General features: G+C 37.5%; 1 protein-coding gene across 8 annotated transcripts in view; it reads left to right on the forward strand.

Moving 5' to 3' along the window:
- Klhl8 (kelch like family member 8) overlaps positions 1–19,694 on the forward strand; it is a 46,304-nt gene extending 26,610 nt beyond the window's left edge. For 5 of the 8 annotated variants that reach the window (XM_048364061.1, XM_048364064.1, XM_048364066.1 and 2 more), the window contains 8 exons: positions 2,023–2,209; positions 8,254–8,397; positions 9,611–9,722; positions 11,811–11,979; positions 12,204–12,363; positions 13,786–13,987; positions 14,750–14,865; positions 19,564–19,694. In XM_048364061.1, coding sequence (XP_048220018.1) covers positions 2,023–2,209; positions 8,254–8,397; positions 9,611–9,722; positions 11,811–11,979; positions 12,204–12,363; positions 13,786–13,987; positions 14,750–14,865; positions 19,564–19,580 — 1,107 coding nt within the window. In that variant the 3' untranslated portion in view covers positions 19,581–19,694. Of the gene's footprint in view, positions 1–2,022; positions 2,210–8,253; positions 8,398–9,610; positions 9,723–11,810; positions 11,980–12,203; positions 12,364–13,785; positions 13,988–14,749; positions 15,186–19,563 lie in introns of those variants that run through there. The other 3 variants (XM_048364065.1, XM_048364067.1, XM_048364068.1) reach the window with 1 other exon arrangement.

Consider the following 19,694-nt stretch of genomic DNA (forward strand, 5'->3'; position numbering starts at 1 on the left):
TTGCTGTTATGAAGTTGTCAAGGTGGGGTGAAACACAGATGAGGAAGTAATGACTAGGCCCTGTAGGCTCTGTGTCTTGTTTTGTCCTTTGTTTTCTCTCCCTCTCTTCACCTTTCCTCTACCTACTCTCCTCTACATCTCTTATTTTCCCTTGCCTTTTATGTATTCAGAATTACAATGGTGCTACTTACAAGAGGAATGTTATTTCTCAGTCTTTCAAAGTTAAATACTTTATGAAAACCTTGCACTTGATAAAAGCACTTGATAATCATGCCAGTCCTTAATAAAAATTTCTTAATAGTATTATCAACTTTTACAGGTAGATATTAAATACAAGATTGCTTATAATTACCAGTGTTATCATTTTAGATGTTTACAGGTAGAGAAAGTAAATCTTTTCAAAGTATGATTATAATTACAATTTTTTTAGTACTAGGAATCAAACCCATGACCTCAAGCATACCTGTCAAGTATGTATCAGCACTGAGCCACATTGCCATTTTGCTTCATATATATTTTTAACTTTTTAACTTTTTTTTTGTTTATAGGTACTGAGGAATGAAACCCAGGGCCTCATGCATACTAGGCAAATACTCTACCTCTAAGACACATTCCCAGCCCTGTTTCATAGATTTTTTTCTTTTCTTTTTTTGGGGATAGTCCTGGGGCTTGAACTCAGGGTCTGGGCACTGTCTCTAAGCTTTTTTGTGCTCAAGACTAGGGCTCTACCCTTGAGCTACAGAAATGTCTGGCCTTTTCTGAGCAGTTTATTGGAGATGAGAATCTCATGGACTTTCCTGCCTGGGCTGGCTTGGAACTATGATCCTCAGATCTCAGCCTCCTGAGTAGTTAGGATTATAGGTGTGAGGTACTGGTGCCCAGCCCAGATTTTTGTTGTTGTTGTTTTGACAATAGTGGAGTTTGAACTCAGGGCCTCATGCTTTCTAGGAAAGCACTTTACCACTTAAGCCAGGCCTTTAGTGCTTTGTGCTTTCATTATTTTTCAAATAGGGTCATGCTTTTGCCCAGGCTAGCTTGGACACTGCTCAGATAGCTAAGATGGCAAGCATGTACAACTACACTTAACCTTTTAGTGGTTAGGGGTCTCTGGAACTCTTTATTAGGCCATCCTTGAACCTGCTTTTAAATATACTGAGTAGGTAGAATTACAAGTATAAGCAACTGTCCCCAGCTCTCTATTTTGCACCTTTTTTGGTGCTGGTTCTTGGGCATGAATTCAGGGCCTGGCCATTGTCCGTGAGTTTTTTTTTTTTTGCTCAAGACTAACACTCTATTGAGCTACAGCTCCACTTTTGGCTTTTTGGTACTTAATTGGAGATGAGTCCCACAAACTTTCCTGCCTGAGCTGAATTTGAACCATGATCGTCAGATCTCAGACTCCTGAGTAGCTAGGATTACAAGCATGAGCTGCCAGGTCCTAGCTTGTTTTTAAGATACAGTCTTGCTAACTTTTGCTGGCTGGTCTTGAACTCAAAATCCTTCTGTCTCTGCCTCCTAAGAAGCTGGGATTATAGATGTCTACCCTCATGCTGGGATTGTTTGTGTTTTTGTAGTGCTGGGGATTAAATCCAGGACCTTACACATGGTGGACAAATGCTGTATGTGAGCTGTATACATCCCCTAGCCCTAGATAAGTTTTTGAAAGAGTCCAAGCCCTGGTAGCTCATGCTTGTAATCATAGCTACTTAGGAGGCTGAAATCTGAAGATATAATTAGTTCAAAGTCAGTCTGAGCAGACAAATCAGATTTAAAAAGACTAATCTCCCAACTAGCCACCAAAATGCCAGAAGTGGAAGTGTGGTTCAAGTGTTAGAGTCTTGAGAGAAAAAGCTAAGCCAGAGTGTTAGGCCCTGAGTTGAAGTCCCACTATCAATGTGTGTGCGCGTGTCTGAGCACACACACACACATACACTTACACAGAGAAATTTTTTAAATCTACAATAAATGTGGAGAATAAACCATTACTATTTAAATGTTTAACATGATTCTTCATGTTCTTAGGTCCGTCTGCCATTATTACCAGTTGAATTTCTTATGGGTGTTGTAGCAAAAGAACAGATTGTCAAGCAAAATCTAAAATGTAGAGATCTATTGGATGAAGCAAGAAATTACCACCTTCATCTAAGTAGCAGAGCCATACCTGACTTTGAATACTCTGTTCGGACCACTCCAAGGAAGCATACAGCTGGTAATTACCCCTTTTTTTTTCAGTTCCTTTGGGAGGATCTTTGATGTAGTTAATGGTTGTTTGTGTATGCCCAAACTTAACTGTAAGATAATTAACATCTGATTGCCTCAAAGTAATAATTGGCAAGTGTGTGTATATGTGTGTATATAAAGGTGTATGTAATTCTTAGTAAATATAGATAGTTTCACCAATTAAGGTGGTAGTCTCCCTCTCTCCCTTCTTCCCTCCCTCCCTCCCTTCCTCTTCCTCCCCCTCTCTCTCTCTCCTTTCTTCCCTCCCTCTCTTTTGAAACAGGTTCTCATTATGTAGCCCAAACTGGTCTCAAGCTTACCTGCTATAACCACCCAGGTTCTGGGATTACAGGCATGTACGATATGCCTAGCTCCAGTAAGCTCTTTTTTTTTTTTTAAAGTGTTGGTACCAGGGCTTGAACTCAGGACCTGGACATTGTCCTTAGCTCTTTTGCACAAGGCTGATGCTCTTGCACTTGAGCCACAGCTGTACTTGTGATTTTTTGGTGGTTAACTGGAGGTAAGAGTCTCATACTTTTCTTTCTGGGCTAGCTTTCAACAATAATCCTTAGATTTCCGCCTCCTAACTAACTAGGGTTGTAGAAATGACTCACAGGTGCCCAGCCAGTAAGCTTTTTAAACAAAACAAAACCAATCCTATACAATTTGAAGAGACTACTTAAGTTTCTCTTCCTTTGAGACCTTCATGATTCTTATAGGTAGAATTAGGTTTTCTGTTATGCCTTTAGAGTACTTTGAAGAAATTCTTTTACTACGTTGCATTGTTACCCATTTACTTGCCATGTCTTGAGTTCTTCCAAAGAGGAGTACAGCTACTTTAATTTTTATTCCTAGTACAAGTATGGTGCTTGACACAGATTACATATTTAAATATTTGGATGTTTTGGGTTTTTTTTTCTTCTTCCGTTGGTTATGGGACTTGAACTCAAGGCTTGGGTGTGTTCCTGAGCCTTTTCGCTCAAGGCTAGTGCTCTACCACTTTGAGCCACAGTGCTGCTTCTGGTTTTCTGGTGGTTAACTGGAGATGAGTCTCATGGGCTTTCCTGCCCTGCCTGGCTTTGAACTGCAATCCTCAGATCTCAGCCTCCTGAGTACCAAGGACCACAGGTGTGCGTGAGCCACTGGCGCCCAGCAATATTTTTTTTCTTCATTTTACCAAATAAAGATGCAAAATTAGTCTGACAGTTGTCTAATGAACCAAATTAAACACTTAAAATCTAAAGCTCCTATCTTTTAGGAAGAATGTACATTTGCCTTTTTTTTTTTCCAGTTTTGGGGGCTTTGTATTTTCCCAAGAAAATAACTGATGTTGTTTCCTTTTTTATACTTATAAAAATATTTGAGGGATGAGAGAATATAAATAAGGTCTAGTTATTTAGCCAGAGGAATTTTGAAAGGGAAGAACTGGGAGAGAGCAAGGGAAGGAGGAACATTGTCCAAACTAAAGTGTACTCATTACCTGACTTAGATAATGAGTAGTGGGTAATTGTAACTGCTCTGTATATCACTTTCATAATAAAAAAATTTAGAAAAGGAATTCTGGGCTGGGGATATGGCCTAGTGGCAAGAGTGCCTGCCTCGTATACATGAGGCCCTGGGTTCGATTCCCCAGCACCACATATACAGAAAACGGCCAGAAGTGGCGCTGTGGCTTAAGTGGCAGAGTGCTAGCTTTGAGCAAAAATAAAGAAGCCAGGGACAGTGCTCAGGCCCTGAGTCCAAGCCCCAGGACTGGCCAAAAGAAAAAAAAAAAAGGAATTCTGAACATATTTGCTGCTAATACAGTTAGTAATGAGATCCATGAAATAGTCTAACTGCAAGAACGAAAGGCAGTACTTGTTTATAAATACAATAGTTTTTGTTCATTTTGTTTGGTGCTGAGGATCAAACACATGGTCTTGTAAGCTAGGCAGGCTCTTTTTTAAAAAAATTTATTATTTTAGGGCTGGGGATATGGCCTAGTGGCAAGAGTGCCTGCCTCATATACATGAGGCCCTGGGTTCGATTCCCCAGCACCACATATACAGAAAATGGCCAGAAGTGGCGCTGTGGCTCAAGTGGCAGAGTGCTAGCCTTGAGCAAAAAGAAGCCAGGGACAGTGCTCAGGCCCTGAGTCCAAGCCCCAGGACTGGCAAAAAAAAAAAAAAGAAAAAAAAAAGAAAAAAAAATTTATTATTTTAGAGTGGATACACAGTGGGATTACATTTCCATGTGTGGCGTTACCTGTTCCCTCATTCTCTCCCATTCCCTCCCTCCCATCTCCACCCACGGGGTTACATAGTTTACCTACATCAATGTCCGGTGCACTCCACTGCTGCGCTTTTCCACCCCCTTTCCTCTGTTTCTGGTCCCTCCCCCCATGCTCCCACAGATGTGCACGTGCACGCACCATATATAAGGTAAAGGATAGAGAATCGTCAGGGGAAAAAAACCAAATTAAGAAAAAGTCCCTTGTTTCCATATCTTTGAATTTTGTTTCAGTATGCATGTTATCTCATATACACATGAAGAGGCACTTGGGTATTACACCTTTGTGATTCTTTTCAAAACTATCCTCTTTTTGTCTCACTATATGTGAGTATCCAGAATCTGGTGTAGTTTGTCATATACCAGTACATTTTATATCTAACTTCCACATATCAGGGAGAGCATGCTAGGCAGGCTTCTTTCAAATCCAGATTTGAATGTAACATGTCAACAGTATAGATTGTAAAACAAAGTATGCTAGATGCTAATATTTGTGGTCTCACATGATTAGAAGAACTTTAGTTGATTTTAACAAAGGGGTTAAGAGTATGCTAAGACCATACAGAAAAGTGGTACAGAAAGGATTTTGCATCCTGATACTTTTATTTCCATCTTCTTTTTTCTTTTTTTGGGGGGGTGGGGAGGCAGTCCTGGGCCTTGGACTCAGGGCCTGAGCACCATCCCTGGCTTCTTCCCGCTCAAGGCTAGCACTTTGCCACCTGAGCCACAGCGCCGCTTCTGGCCGTTTTCCATATATGTGGTGCTGGGGAATCGAACTGAGAGCTTCATGTGTAAGAGGCAAGCACTCTTGCCACTAGGCCATATTCCCAGCCCTCCATCTTATTTTTTCTTCCATGTGTTCCATGATGATCTATAACTGAAGTATTGGTTTTACTTAAATAAAGATTAAGATAACATTCTGGGATCACGGTACCAGTAGCACCATTAATTATCTGTAATTTTTTATTTTTCAAGGTTCAGTTTATAAACAACTTGATGATGTGGGGTTTGTTTTGTGTGTGTTTGTGTATGTGTGTCAGTACTTGAGATTGAACCCAGTACCTTGAGCATGTTAAGACAGCACTATTACATTTCAGCCATGACCCTAAATGCTCCCCATTTTGAAAATTTTGTTTTTGAGATAGCTCCTTATAGTAGGTCATTTCACCCAATTTTCATGATCCTTAAGGTCTCTTCCCATTTTAAGTTTCTCTGACTTACTTTGAATTAGTTGGGAAAGATAGCACAAACTGTTATGTTCATTCATTTATTCAGTCGTTCATCGAACATTAAATGACCAGCTCGGAGATAGGCATTAGAAATGCAAATAGACAACTCTATTTTGATAGAACTGCAGCCTAGTATAGGGAAATAGACATTGGAATAAATAAATGAAATCCAGTATTTGTGGGTACTTTGGTAATCACAAGGTATTGTGGGATGCTCAAAGAAAAGAATGATCATTTTTACCTTGGAATGGTAAGGAAAGGTTTTAAAAAGAAAGTAAACTTCAGCCTTAGTTTTGAATAATAAATAGATGTTCTTCTGAATGTCAGGGAAAAAATCTGTTTTATGTTTCTTGAATGCCTTGCCTAGAACATGCCAGGCATTATGCTAGTCCCTGTTATATATAAATACCTAATTCACAAACATTACCTAGTTTAAACTGGTGATAATTGTCTTACAGTTATTTTATTTCAATATAGATCATTTCAGTAGAGTGCTAAGTAAATGAATAGTGCCAGAGTTACTATGGGAACACCAAAGAAAGAGACTTGGAACACTGCAGTAGACCAGATATATCCTGAAAGGACTGCATGCTGTGCTAAGGCTTTACCTTTTCTGTGTATGTGGTGCTGAGGATCAAACCCAGGGCCTTATGAATGCTAGGCAACCACTCTACCACTGAGCTACATCCTCAATCCTCAGGCTTTACATTGTAAGCCTTTTCCAAGTGGTAGAAGTGGCCAATCTGGGTTGGAGCTGAATCACACTGAAGTTAAATGGGTTTTTTTTCCCCCAGTTATATAGCATAACATTTATCATTTTCATCTTTTTTTTCTGGTCCTGCAACTTGAGCTCTAGGCCTGGGCGCTGTCCCTGAGCTGCTTTTTTGCTCAGGGCTAATGCTCTACATTTGAGCCACAGAGCCACTTCCAGCTTTTTTGAGTAGTTTATTGAAAACAATAGTCTCAACAGACTTTCCTGCCTGGACTGGCTTCAAACCACAATCCTTGGATCTCAGCCTCCTGAGTTAGCTAGGATATAGGAGTGAGCCCACTAGTGTCCAGCTCATTTTCATCATTTTTAAATGTATAATTAAGTGGTATTCACTTAAGTTTTTAAATGGAAGTAGTAGAAAGCTGTTGATAATCTGAAAGCAAAATATCTTGTAAATGATAACAGATGACAAGATCTTGCAATACTATGACTAAGATAGTAGCAGTGATAATAGAGAGGCAGAGGTGTGACACTGAAGGAAAAGAAGAGGTTTAGGTAGGTTAGGAGAGACTTTGTTTTGACTGTCCTAGATGTGAGACATCTGTGGGACATGTGCCTTAGAAATGTGGATTGGAAGATCCACAGAAAGCATAAAGTTTGTGAACTAAGAACAAAACATAGGTCAGGGTGCTGGTGGCTCATGCCTATAATCCTAACGTCTCAGGAGGCTGAGATCTGAGGATTGAGGTTCAAAGCCAGCCTGGAAAGTCTGTGATATTCTTGCCTCCAGTTAACTACCCTTCCACCCCCCCCACCCCAAATGCCAAGGTGGAGTGTGGCTCAAGAGGTAATGAGCTAGCTTTGAGCATAAAAGCTCAAGGACAGCACGTAGGCCCTGAGTTCAAGCTGCAGGACCAGGGCACGTGCACATGTGTGCATGCGCATACACACACACACATCAAAAGGGGGAGACAGAAGGAGGCTTTCATATTAGAGACAACAAGAAAGTAAGGAATTTCTAAAAAGAAAAACCCAGGGTTATCAGTATATCAAATGTTACATTTGTGCTCAATAAGAAATAATTTAGAAATGGATTGAGTTTGTTAGGACTTTAGCAAGAGCAGATTTACTGAGTAATGAAGTTATAAACTATACTGTCTTGGGATGTTAGCTACAAGAGGTAGTTAATGTATCTTATTATTTGAAAAGTTCAACTAAAGAGAAGGAAAGAAAAGTAGAGGTCTAGTAACATCACACTGAATATTAATTATCCAAAGAAGTCATTTTTCAACTATAACTCAACATTTTATTTATTTATTTATTTATTTTGCCAGTTCTGGAGCTTGGACTCAGGGCCTGAGCACTGTCCCTGGCTTCTTTTTGCTCAAGGCTAGCACTCTGCCACTTGAGCCACAGCACCACTTCTGGCCATTTTCTGTATATGTGGTGCTGGGGAATTGAACCCAGGGCCTCATGTATACGAGGCAAGCACTCTTGCCACTAGGCCATATCCCCAGCCCATAACTCAACATTTTTTTTTTTTTTTTGGCCAGTCCTGGGCCTTGGACTCAGGGCCTGAGCACTGTCCCTGGCTTCTTCCCGCTCAAGGCTAGCACTCTGCCACTTGAGCCACAGCACCGCTTTTGGCCGTTATTTTCGGTATATGTGGTGCTGGGGAATCGAACCTAGGGCCTCGTGTATCCGAGGCAGGCACTCTTGCCACTAGGCTATATCCCCAGCCCATAACTCAACATTTTGACTGCTAAATATTTTTCCATACTAAGTAATAAAGTTTTCATTTTTGTCTTGTGCCTTTACCTTTAGGTGTGCTTTTCTGTGTTGGTGGTCGAGGTGGATCCGGTGACCCTTTTAGGAGTATTGAATGCTATTCTATCAACAAGAACAGTTGGTTCTTTGGACCAGAAATGAATAGCCGAAGGCGACATGTAGGTGTAATCTCTGTAGAAGGTGGGTATACTACTGCATAAAATCATATCACATGATTGCAGTGTTCTTGTTCTTCTATAAAGAAGAAAATTGCTGGGGCTGGGGATATGGCCTAGTGGCAAGAGTGCTTGCCCCGTATACATGAGGCCCTGGGTTCAATTCCCCAGCACCACATATACAGAAAATGGCCAGAAGTGGCAGAGTGCTAACCTTGAGCAAAAAGAAGCCAGGACTGGCCAAAAAAAAAAAAAAGAAGAAGAAGAAAATTGCTAAATTTTGTGATGCCAATAAAAATACTTGGGTAATGGTTATTTATGTCCTTTGTGCCCACAGATATTCATGGTATAACCCGTTAGAAGTGATATAAATACAGAGATGTATAGCAAGAAAAGGGATGTGATGAATTAAACTCTTCCAACCAGGTCTGGTGGTTCACACTTGTAATCCCAGCACCCAGGAGGGAGAGGCAAATGAGTTGCAAATTTGAAGCCTGCCTGTAGTACACAGGCAGACCCTGTTCTCAAGAAAAACAACAGCTAAATATGAAGTTCAGTAGTAAGCACTTAAGTACCTTGCATGCCCAAAGGCCCTGAGTTCAATTCTCATCACAAAATAAATAAATATGTAAATTCTGAGTTTATATTTAAAAAAAATCAAAGTAAGGAAAATTTTTATTGAATTCAAATTACAAGTATATATAGCTTGTTCAATACCAAATTATTACTACTAAAATGAGATTTTAACTAAAAATGAATAGAAACATTTAAGTATCATTTTCCCGATTATGTAAGTACACAAATGCTGATTTTCTCATCTATAACACAGTGCTTAAAAGTAGTTACAATTAACACTTTAGTGACATAATTTCCATTTTCTCTGTATTTTCATTTCATTTACAAGGTTGATTATAGTTTTATATTTATTTACATGTTATAAGCATATTTCCACTTTTGTAAGCATTTTTGAAACCATGAATAATGATTTAATCTATGTAATAAAAAGTTAGGAAGCCCAAGAAATTAGTGTTTGAAAGCATTTAAGTAATTATAGAACTGAAGGTTAAGCTTACTTTGGTTTTCATTTAACTATTGAAATGACATTGATAGTAATATTGAACAGAATAGAAGTTGTTAAGTCAATTTGTCATGACATTCTAATTGTATATTATTTATGTACATATAGCATTACTATTTCTCTGCTTGGAATCACATAGGAGTACTTCTTTATTTGACAGGCAAAGTGTATGCAGTAGGTGGACATGACGGAAATGAACATTTAGGTAGTATGGAGATGTTTGATCCTCTCACAAACAAGTGGATGATGAAGGCATCAATGAATACAAAGAGGTAGCAGAGCATGGAAGTGTATTGGGTCTTAGGTGGGAAGGGAAATTAATGGTCTTAATATTAAAAGGACTTACTTTTCCATTTTTCTCTAATTTTAGAAACTTTACTTTCTCAAACAAATTTTGTTAAACAGTTCAATGTGATGTTTTCTTATGGCATTTTTGTTTTTAAAGCCTGAAATGGTATTTTAGCATATAGTATCATTAGTTACAACTTTTAATTGAACATTGTTTTTTCTTTCTTTTTTGCCAGTCCTGGAATTTGAACTCATGAGCTATGACCCCATCCTATTTCTTTTTAGTTATTTTTCAAGAAGGGTTTCTCTTTTTACCTAGGCTTCTTGCATAGCTAGACCTCACTGATATATGCCATCTCACTTGGTTTCCTGGTTGAGATGAAATCTTGCTAATTTTTCGTCCAGGCTGGCTGGAAAGGGATTGTCCTGGTCTCTGTTTCCCAGGTCGTTAGGATCGTAGATATAAGCCACTGTACCCGACCAGCATTACTTTAAAAAAACTAAACATTTCTTTCAGAAAAGCTGCAAAAGTAGTAACACTTCTGTGTACTAGTGGTTCTCAGCAAAAATATTTTTTCTTGTTGTCTTATAATGTACAGGACAGCCTTCTACATCAAAGCACTATCTGACCCCAAATGCCAATAGTGCCAAGATAAAGAGTACCTACTTTGAACCTACCTTTCACCCAGCTTCCTATACATTAACATCTTACATAGCTGTTCACGTATTTACACAGACTTGGAAGTTTCTAACCATGCATTTTGTAAGTCATAGCTTTATACTTCAGAGGACCGAGGTTAAGGAGACTGTAAATGAATGATGAGGTAATTCCTTCCTAGGACACTCTGATATATATGGAGTTAGAATGTCTGGCATACTCACTTTCTCTGTTACAGATTTGTGTGTTACTATTCTAGAAGTCTGAAATTGAGTTTGCTTTTAAATGGAAATTTTTTATTGCTAGCTTTCAAGAAGAGTCAAATTAATTTCAATTTTTTGGGTAAAGTCTATGAAGCTATCCCAAACTCCAGAATTTTGTTTCAAATTATTTCAGATGAGAGATAATCAACCGGTGAGAATATTTAGCACTAGATATGAGCCAGGCATTGTTATACTTGAGTCTTTGCCTCAGATGAAGAAGAAATAGTTAAGATATATAAGGTACATTATTTGGCAACCAAATTAGTGACAGACAATAGTTTTTAAGGAATTCAATATTTGATTAGTACAATGTATTCTTTAAGAAACAGATTTTTCTTCTGATCACAATAGTAATCATTTAGCTTTTTAAATAAGAACTAAATCTCTGAAAACAAAATAAATGTCTCAGAAAAAGGCAGTCGAGAGGTAATAGCTGGTGCTTGTGAAGCTTGTAAAGGAAAAGATTACTATTCTCTTCTGTAGTAGTATAGTCAAAGCAAGCAACAAAATGAGCTGTGAAGCTACCTCAGTTCAGAGTGGAGGCTGCCTTTGGACCTATACAGCAGATGCAACTGTGTATTTACAAATGGAATATTATGGACTACTTATTACTATTTCATTGGGTTTTACTTTATTTGATTTTAGTTTAGCGTGGGGGTATTGCTCACTGGTAGACTGTATGCTGAGCATGCAGAATGCCTGGGTTTAATTGCCAGCACCAAAACAAATGAACTAACAAAACAACAAAGACAGTTTAAAGCAAGTTTACATTAGCTTGTGTAGGACAGGAAAAACTGAGCTAGAGCAAGGAAAGAGGTGACACTGTCCAAAAAGAAATATAATTCATTACCTGACTTATATAACTGTAATCCCTCTATACATCACCTTTATAATAACAATAAAAAACTAAAAAATAGCTTGTGAAGGCTGTACACTATACAACTTTAAGGGAACTATTCACTCACAGTTAACAAATTTTGGTAACAGTAATACCATCTCTTCAAAAGCTTTGATCAGTCTAAAAGTAATGGAAACAAACTGTACTCTTTGAAGGTTACTATGATAAATGACTTACATTAGCACAGTTTTCTTTGCTTCCTTTTTCTTGGGAAAAAACTCAGATGCTGAAAGATGTCTTATTGTTTTTACAGGCGAGGAATTGCCTTAGCCTCCTTAGGAGGCCCAATTTATGCAATTGGAGGGTTAGATGACAATACCTGCTTCAATGATGTGGAGAGATATGACATCGAATCTGATCAGTGGAGTACAGTGGCACCAATGAATACTCCCCGTGGAGGAGTTGGCTCTGTGGCTCTAGTTGTAAGTTGTACAGCAACAAAGCACTTTGAATTGCATTCATCACATCTGTAATAAACTTAAGAATGCTCTAATGTATATTCTTACCACCAGCCTGCAACTACTGATTATAGTTGCCACATATTTCATGAACTTCTACATTCTTACACATTCTGGTCCATTGTTAGGGCCGTACATAAATCAATTCAAAATCTGATGTGATGTTTTTCTCACTTTTCTCCATTCAGAACCATGTTTATGCAGTGGGTGGCAATGATGGAGTGGCTTCTTTATCGAGTGTGGAGAGGTATGACCCACATCTGGATAAATGGATAGAAGTTAAAGAAATGGGTCAACGAAGAGCAGGCAATGGAGTTAGTGAGCTTCATGGCTGTTTATATGTTGTTGGTGAGTGGATGGTATTTCTCTAGTTTAAATATATCAGGATATACAATGACAAATACAACACAACAACAAATGTTCTTTTGTATTGGTCCTTTAGTGGAGTTAGTCCTAAGATGTTTTTTTGAATTCTTAAGCTTAACGTTTATGACATTGATGCTATTTTATTTAAAACTTCATCTTTTATATTTAGGTTTAACTTTTTATTTTTACAGCTCCTGAGACTTAAACTCAGGGCCTTTGTGTTATCTTTGAGCTTTTTCTTTTTTGTTCACAAGGCTAGTGCTCCACCACTTGTACAACAGCTGCACTTCTGCCTTTTTGGTGATTAATTGGAGATAAAAAGACTAACAGACTTTTCATGCCTAAGCCGGCTGAAACATGATCCTCAGATCTCAGCCTCTTGAATAGCTAGGATTACAAGTGTGAGCTACTGGTGCCCAGCAGTTATCACTCTTTTTATGATGAAAAATATTATAGTTGTGATAGTTGTGATGATACATTTGTAAAAACTTATCAGAGCTGAGCACTGGTGGCTCACACCTATAATTTTAGCTATTCGGGAGGCTAAAATGTAAGGACTGAGGTTTGAAAACAGCCCAGGCAAGAAAGTCTGTGAGATACTCTTATCTCCCATTAACCAGCAAAAATCTGAAAGTCTTGAGCAAGAAAGAAGCCAAGGACAGTGCTCGGGGCCCTGAGTCTAAGCCCCAGGACTGGCAAAAACAACAACAAAGCACAATGCATTGTTAGCTAGGAGCCAGGGGCTGTAATCCTAGTCACTCCGGAGGCTGAGTGGGAGGATCATGGTTCAGAGCTAGTCAGAACAGAAAAGTCCAAGTGATTCCATCTCCAATTAATCAGCCAAAAAGCTGGGCTAGAGGTATGACTCCAGTGGTAGAGTGCCAGTTGTGTGCAAGAGAGCACTAAGTCATTATATATAATATATATACATATATATATGTATTCCTCAGGATTATATTAAACTGTTAGATCAACATCTCTGTCATATTGCCAATAAGAGTATTAAAGGAAACAACTAGTTTTTTTTTTTTATACCTGGATAAGTCATTATATAGAGATAGACAGATAGGTTAGATAAATTTCCTTTTTAAGTCTTACTATTAAAAAATAAAATGCACAGAGAAGGAACTTCAACCTATTTGCTCTTGACCAAGGAAAAAATTATACCAACTATTGCTCAGATACAGCTCCTCCAATGTTTTCCACTTTAAGTTTTTTAGGTCAAATGAAGTTGAAGTCAAATAAAGGTAAATAGTACTTATTGGTAGTAGATCGGTGTTGGGATTTTTTCTAAACTATTCTAAAACAGGTTTGAAAAATTACATTATAGAAGCTATTGACTTGAGATTTAGAAGTCACTTTCTATAAAGTATAATGCTATTTTCAAAATATTTCTTTACATAGGTGGTTTTGATGATAATTCTCCTCTAAATTCAGTTGAGCGGTATGACCCCCGAAGCAACAAGTGGGATTATGTGGCAGCACTTACCACTCCCAGGGGGGGAGTAGGGATTGCAACAGTGATGGGCAAAATTTTTGCTGTTGGTGGCCATAATGGCAATGCATACTTGAATACAGTAGAAGCATTTGATCCAGTGCTAAATAAGTAAGTAATGTGTTCTCTGTTTTAATAGTTTATTACATGAAAAGAGTGTTAAAATAGAGTAGTCCTCTTTTATCCATGGATATCTTCCAAGACACCAGTCCCCTGTAATGCCTGAGTCACAAACTTTATGTGTACTATATACTATATTTTTTCTATACATACATACATACATACTGTGCTTTAATGTGATTTGTAAATTAGCCACAGTAACAATGGTAACTAAATAAAATAAAACAACAATAATAGCATACAGTAATAAAATCGTCAGTATCTGGTCTTGTGCTTTGAATGATTATTATTAAGTAAAATAAAGATGTGCACTGTGAGACCACCAGAGGATAGATGTTATCATATCAAGTGCCTTATGAGAAGGTAGCATCTACAGAATAGATACATTGGATTGAGAACTGATTGATGTCCAAGCAAGACAGAATGGGTTCACATGACATTTCATCACTACTTAGAACTGTATGCAAGTTGAAGCTTATCTATTGTCTTATTTCTGTGATTTTATACTTAATATTTTTCATTACTGTGGTTTAATACTAAAAACTGGAACCATAGAAAGTAAAGGCTTAGAGACCTGGGAGACTGCTATACTGATGATCATAGTTGTTAATATAAAACTAGAATCTTTTCCTTTCCTTTGGATGCTTGCTGTCTTTTAAAACTTGTCTTGTAATTAGGAATTTTTGTCATTCATTGTTTTGACTAAATTATACTTTGTTTTAAGATAATATTCTTCCTTTTCTGATTTTTCAGATGGGAGCTTGTTGGATCTGTGTCTCACTGCAGAGCTGGAGCAGGTGTCGCTGTGTGTGCCTGTTTAACTAACCAAATTCGAGATGTTGGTCATGGATCCAATAATGTAGTTGACTGTATGTGATTTCAACTCCAGCCACCAACAATTCAGTCATATCTGATAGACAAGAGAGACAACATTTTGTTATAAACCTTTATGGGCTATAACTACAACTAGAATCCTGTTGTCGGCATTGTGACTAAACACAACTTTTGGAGTAATAGCTGAAGAATTATTAGTTATAAAGTTAAATATGGTACTTCCTGCTTTAGAAAATAATGGAGTAGAGAAATATGACAGTCCAACTGAAACCATACCTACTTTGAAAAACGCTTAAAGTAGTGCCAAAAACTTTGTCTATTTGGATGATTAAAATGTAATTTATGGAGTTTTACATATTCTCTTGCCTACAATAGGAGATTGATCTGTTTTTCAACATAAGAGACTTCCTTTTGAAGACTTTCTACTTGGTGCTTATGAGTTTACGTCTTGCTTTTTATTCTAGATGGTAACTTTTCAACGTCTTGTATATTTAGAGAAGTAGGCAAAATGTCTTTGTCTTTCTGAGTGCTACTTGTTGTCCTTGAGTGCTTACAGGTGTGCCATGAGAAGCCCTAGTTCCTATTTGAATTGCTAGGATGCCAAAAGACTTAGTCGTGGGTCTGCCTGACAAGTCTACAGTTTTGTTTTGGTTTTTTCCTATCTCATGCAAAAAGTGAAGGAGACACAATCTCAGCGAAGGCTTTAAATCTAATCATTTTAATGTCTAGTCAAGAGACTGAAAAGGACTAGCTCCGATTATATGACTTCCTAATAAAGGGGTTCTGAAAACACCTTTAACTTTCTTCTTTGATTTAATCATTAGATTTTTGAACCTAGGATCTAGGTTTTCCTTTTTTCATTAATTTATCTCATCCTATTTTTTTTTGGGGGGGGGGTGGGTACTGGGGATCGAGCCCAGCACTTGCTAGGCAAGCGCTTTGCCACTGAACTATGTCCCAGCCCTCATCCTATTTTTTCTAATTGCATGGACTTGGACTTATCAGAAAATGAATGCATTTTTACGAAAACCCTTTTTAGGCTATAGTTTACTGATTGCTTCTACTTTGAGTCTATCATTAAGCAATAAAACATGACTGGTAAAAACAGAAAGATTGAAATTAATATTTTTTCTCATTATATTTAATACCCTCCAGTGTATTTATTGAAATTTAATTGAACATGTAATTGAAGCCTTCTGACATAATAGCTCTTCATTGTTTTAGCTAACATTATAAAATGCCTATTCTTATGTATATTTTTATGACTATTAAGAACATTAAAACATTCAGTTTTATATTTAGACCTCTCTCCTAGGCCTTCCTAAATTTTCCTTTAGTTAGACCTTATATTACAGCTCAAATTTTGTCATTCACAAGAAAAATGAGTCAGTGAAAGACACTTCCTCCTCCCTCTAGACTTGAAGTTTATTGACTCATTAGATGAGATACTGGACTTGTAAGAATAGAAAAGAATGCCACACTTCAAAAGCCATTCCTATTAGACAAATAAACCTAAAAATAAATTTAAATAAATCAAAGGGTTCGTGTTCGCAGATACATCTTTCATAAAGCAAATTTAAGTTTCTTCTATCAGCCGGGCAAGTTCATAAGTCATTGCTAGATTTGAACCAATATTCTATAATATAACTACCTATATTTCACTGAACTCTACAGCACTTACTAGACTAACTGGCTAGATAAGGAGATTAAGTCTTGAAAACTAGCTTCGGCCAGGTTCTGGTGGCTCATATCTGTAATCCTAGCTACTCAGAAGGATCACAGTTTGAAGGGAGCCCTGCCAAGAAAGTCCATGAGACTCTTTATCTCCAATTAAACACCAAAAAAAAAAAAAAGCCAGAAGAGGAGCTGTGACTCAAATGATAGAGCAAAAATGTTCATGGACAGTGCCCAGTTTCTGAGTTTAAGTCCTAGGACTGGCACAAAAACAAAAATAAAAACCTGGCTTCAGCTGTCTATTTCTCAACTCTGTTGGTGTTCTTGTATTATAATGCTTGATACTGTTGTGCATGTTATATTTATTTTCAGAGGTAAGGATCTTGTTTTTTACTATGATGTGTTTTCCCCCTTAAAATATTTCCACTTCTGTTAAGTGTGTAGTCTGCTGTACTCAATTTCTGGCTTTTCTTATACAGTGGTCATCTCACATAATTAGCAGGTACTGTTAGTATGAAGTACTCAGAAGTAGAATTGAGGGAACATGCAGCTGTCTGCTATTACACACCAGAGCACAATCTCAAACGAATTGCCAACCTGGAAAAGATAAATACAACCAAATACAGTCTCTTTAGGGGATTAAAATGTGTTCTTTAAGAAGTGAAGTGAGGACCAGGATAAAGGATATTCAATGGGTAGCTGCCTGTGTTCACAGGGATGAGGAGATGAAATATTCAAGGGCAACTACTTTTTGTGAGTCCAATCAGTATAGCCTCAGATGGTAACAGCTCCTACCAAAAAGTGGTGTAAAACAGAGCTAAAGTACTGAAATTAGACCTGCAAAACAATGGTAGAGTAAAAATTGACCTGTTTTTTTCCTCCCTTGAGATGGGGGGCTCACTATAATGTCTAGCCTGATACATCCGGGCTTCTCTGTTCCTGCCTCAGCATCATGTGAAGCCGGAACAGAGTGCCCAGCCTTCTGTGTTCCTCTTCACAGAAATCCTTCTAGCTTCTTGTATGTGATTGTCCCACTTAGTCATTAAAACCACTGCTTTTCTGTATTGCACTGTCACTTTAAATACATTATTTGACTGTTTTTGACTAATTTTGCTATATTATGTAACTATTTTTTGACATTTGAATAAACTTTGTATTCCCTCTGAGTTTTATTCATTCTCTTTAATTTCCAGGTGAATTTTTAATATTATTAAATGCCTAGATAAGAGATTATTCAAAATCATAAACAGCTTTTTTATGAATGGTGAAGTCAAGAATTTTCTTTGCTTTTCCTTTTGACTGGATGAGAAAGAGAAAATGCATATAGAATCTAATTTCATACTTTATCAGTTCAAAAGTATTTCTAGGCTGCCCATGTTTTTTTTTATTATTGCTTCCTGTTTGTTTTTATTTATTTTTTGGTGCCGGTGTTGAGGCTTGAACTCAGGGCCTTGTCTTCTTGCTTTTTTCCAGTCAAGTTTTGGGATTTTTACCACTTGAGCCACACCTCCTCTTCTAGCTTTTTGCTGGCTAATTGGAGAGAAGAGTCTCTTCAGCTTTGTTTACCTGGCCTGGATTTGACCTGAGATCCTCAAATAGAATTCCAGGCATGAGCCACTGGTGCCCAGCTATGCTCATGCCTGGAATCCCAGCTCCTTTGGAGATGGAGATTATGAGGATAGTGGTTTGAGAAGCCCAGGCAGGAAGTTAATAAGACCCTTTTCCAGAGAGCAAACAGCCTGGTGGTGCATGCCTATAATCCCAACTGCCAGGCGTCTATAGTCAGAGGCTGATTTGGGGCAGAAGTGAGAGAGCCTACCTAAAAAGTAACTTAAGCAGGACTGGGAATATGGCCTAATGGTAAAGTGCTTGCCTCACATACACGAAGCCCCGGGTTCATTTCCTCAGTATCACATGTATAGAAAAAGCCAGAAGTGGTGCTGTGGTTCACGTGGCAGAGTGCTAGCCTTGAGCAAAAAGAAGCCAGGACAGTGCTCAGACCCTGAGTTCAAGCCCCACGGCTGGCAAAATAAGTAAATAACTAAAGCAAAAAAAAGCTGTAAACATGGCTTTAGTGGTAGAGTACTTGCCTAGCAAGTGTGTATAGGTCCTGAATTCAAATCTCAGTACTGCTGAATTTTTTTTCCTTTGACTTCTCATTCTAGACTTAAACATTCTTTATTGAGGGTATCATTAACTGACCCTTTTTCATGTAAAATTAGAAGTGGTGACAAAACTAATATATTCTTAAGGCCATTCATATATTAGTGTTATAATACTCTAGCACACCAAAAATAGTCATACTAATTTCAAAGAGTTGAGAACACATCAGTGCAATTTCTTCAAAATATGTATATCTGTTATTAGAAAATTCTGTCTATAAGGTCATTAGCTTTATTTATTTGATTGCTGTTATAGAATCTTATAAAGATTATGTAATTTTCCATCTCAAATATAAAATTGATTTAGTAGGTTGTAATATTTTTCTCCTTATATAAAAGATCTTTACATTCAATGAAAAATAAAGTTTTTGTTACCTATAAAAATCAACAAAGACAACTGACGGAAGCAGTTTCAATAACCGTAAGCAAGTTTCCTCAGTTATTCCTGACTGGTATAATAATATATTATATGAATGTGGTCCTTCCAAATAGTAACCTTACAAAGTTGTAGCTGCATTTTTTAAGCAATGTTGACTTTTGCTAAAAACTGTCTTCAAAACTCATCTACGAAAGCCATTTGTATCTGAGTACCAGTGGCGCTGTCTTACTTAGTCTTAGTTACTCATGAGGTTAAGATCTTGTATAACCTTGGAGGATTAAAATGTCTACTTGATTATGGACCTTCATCAGATAAGAGTCAAAGGTTTTATAGCTATTCCCATGGGTGAAATCTGTCAGAATTAAGGGTTTTCTCCACTGGCAACATAGTTTCTAAGTAAACAATTCCAATGAAAGATTTAAACAATCTTCTTTAGCATACTACTGTAAATGTACAGATACTCTGGGAGACCATCTTATTTGAATAATGCAAAATTTTTGTTTTTTTTCTTTTTTAAGGTTTCACATATTACTGAACCAACCTACTACTGCAGAACATAGAAAGAGAAAAACCAAATTTCCAGTAAAACACATCAACTGTCCAGACAGGCATTACAAAGTAATGCCTTATAAAGAATGCTATCACGCTG

The sequence above is a fragment of the Perognathus longimembris genome, chromosome 16, assembly GCF_023159225.1.
Source record: "Perognathus longimembris pacificus isolate PPM17 chromosome 16, ASM2315922v1, whole genome shotgun sequence".
NCBI lineage: Eukaryota > Metazoa > Chordata > Mammalia > Rodentia > Heteromyidae > Perognathus > Perognathus longimembris.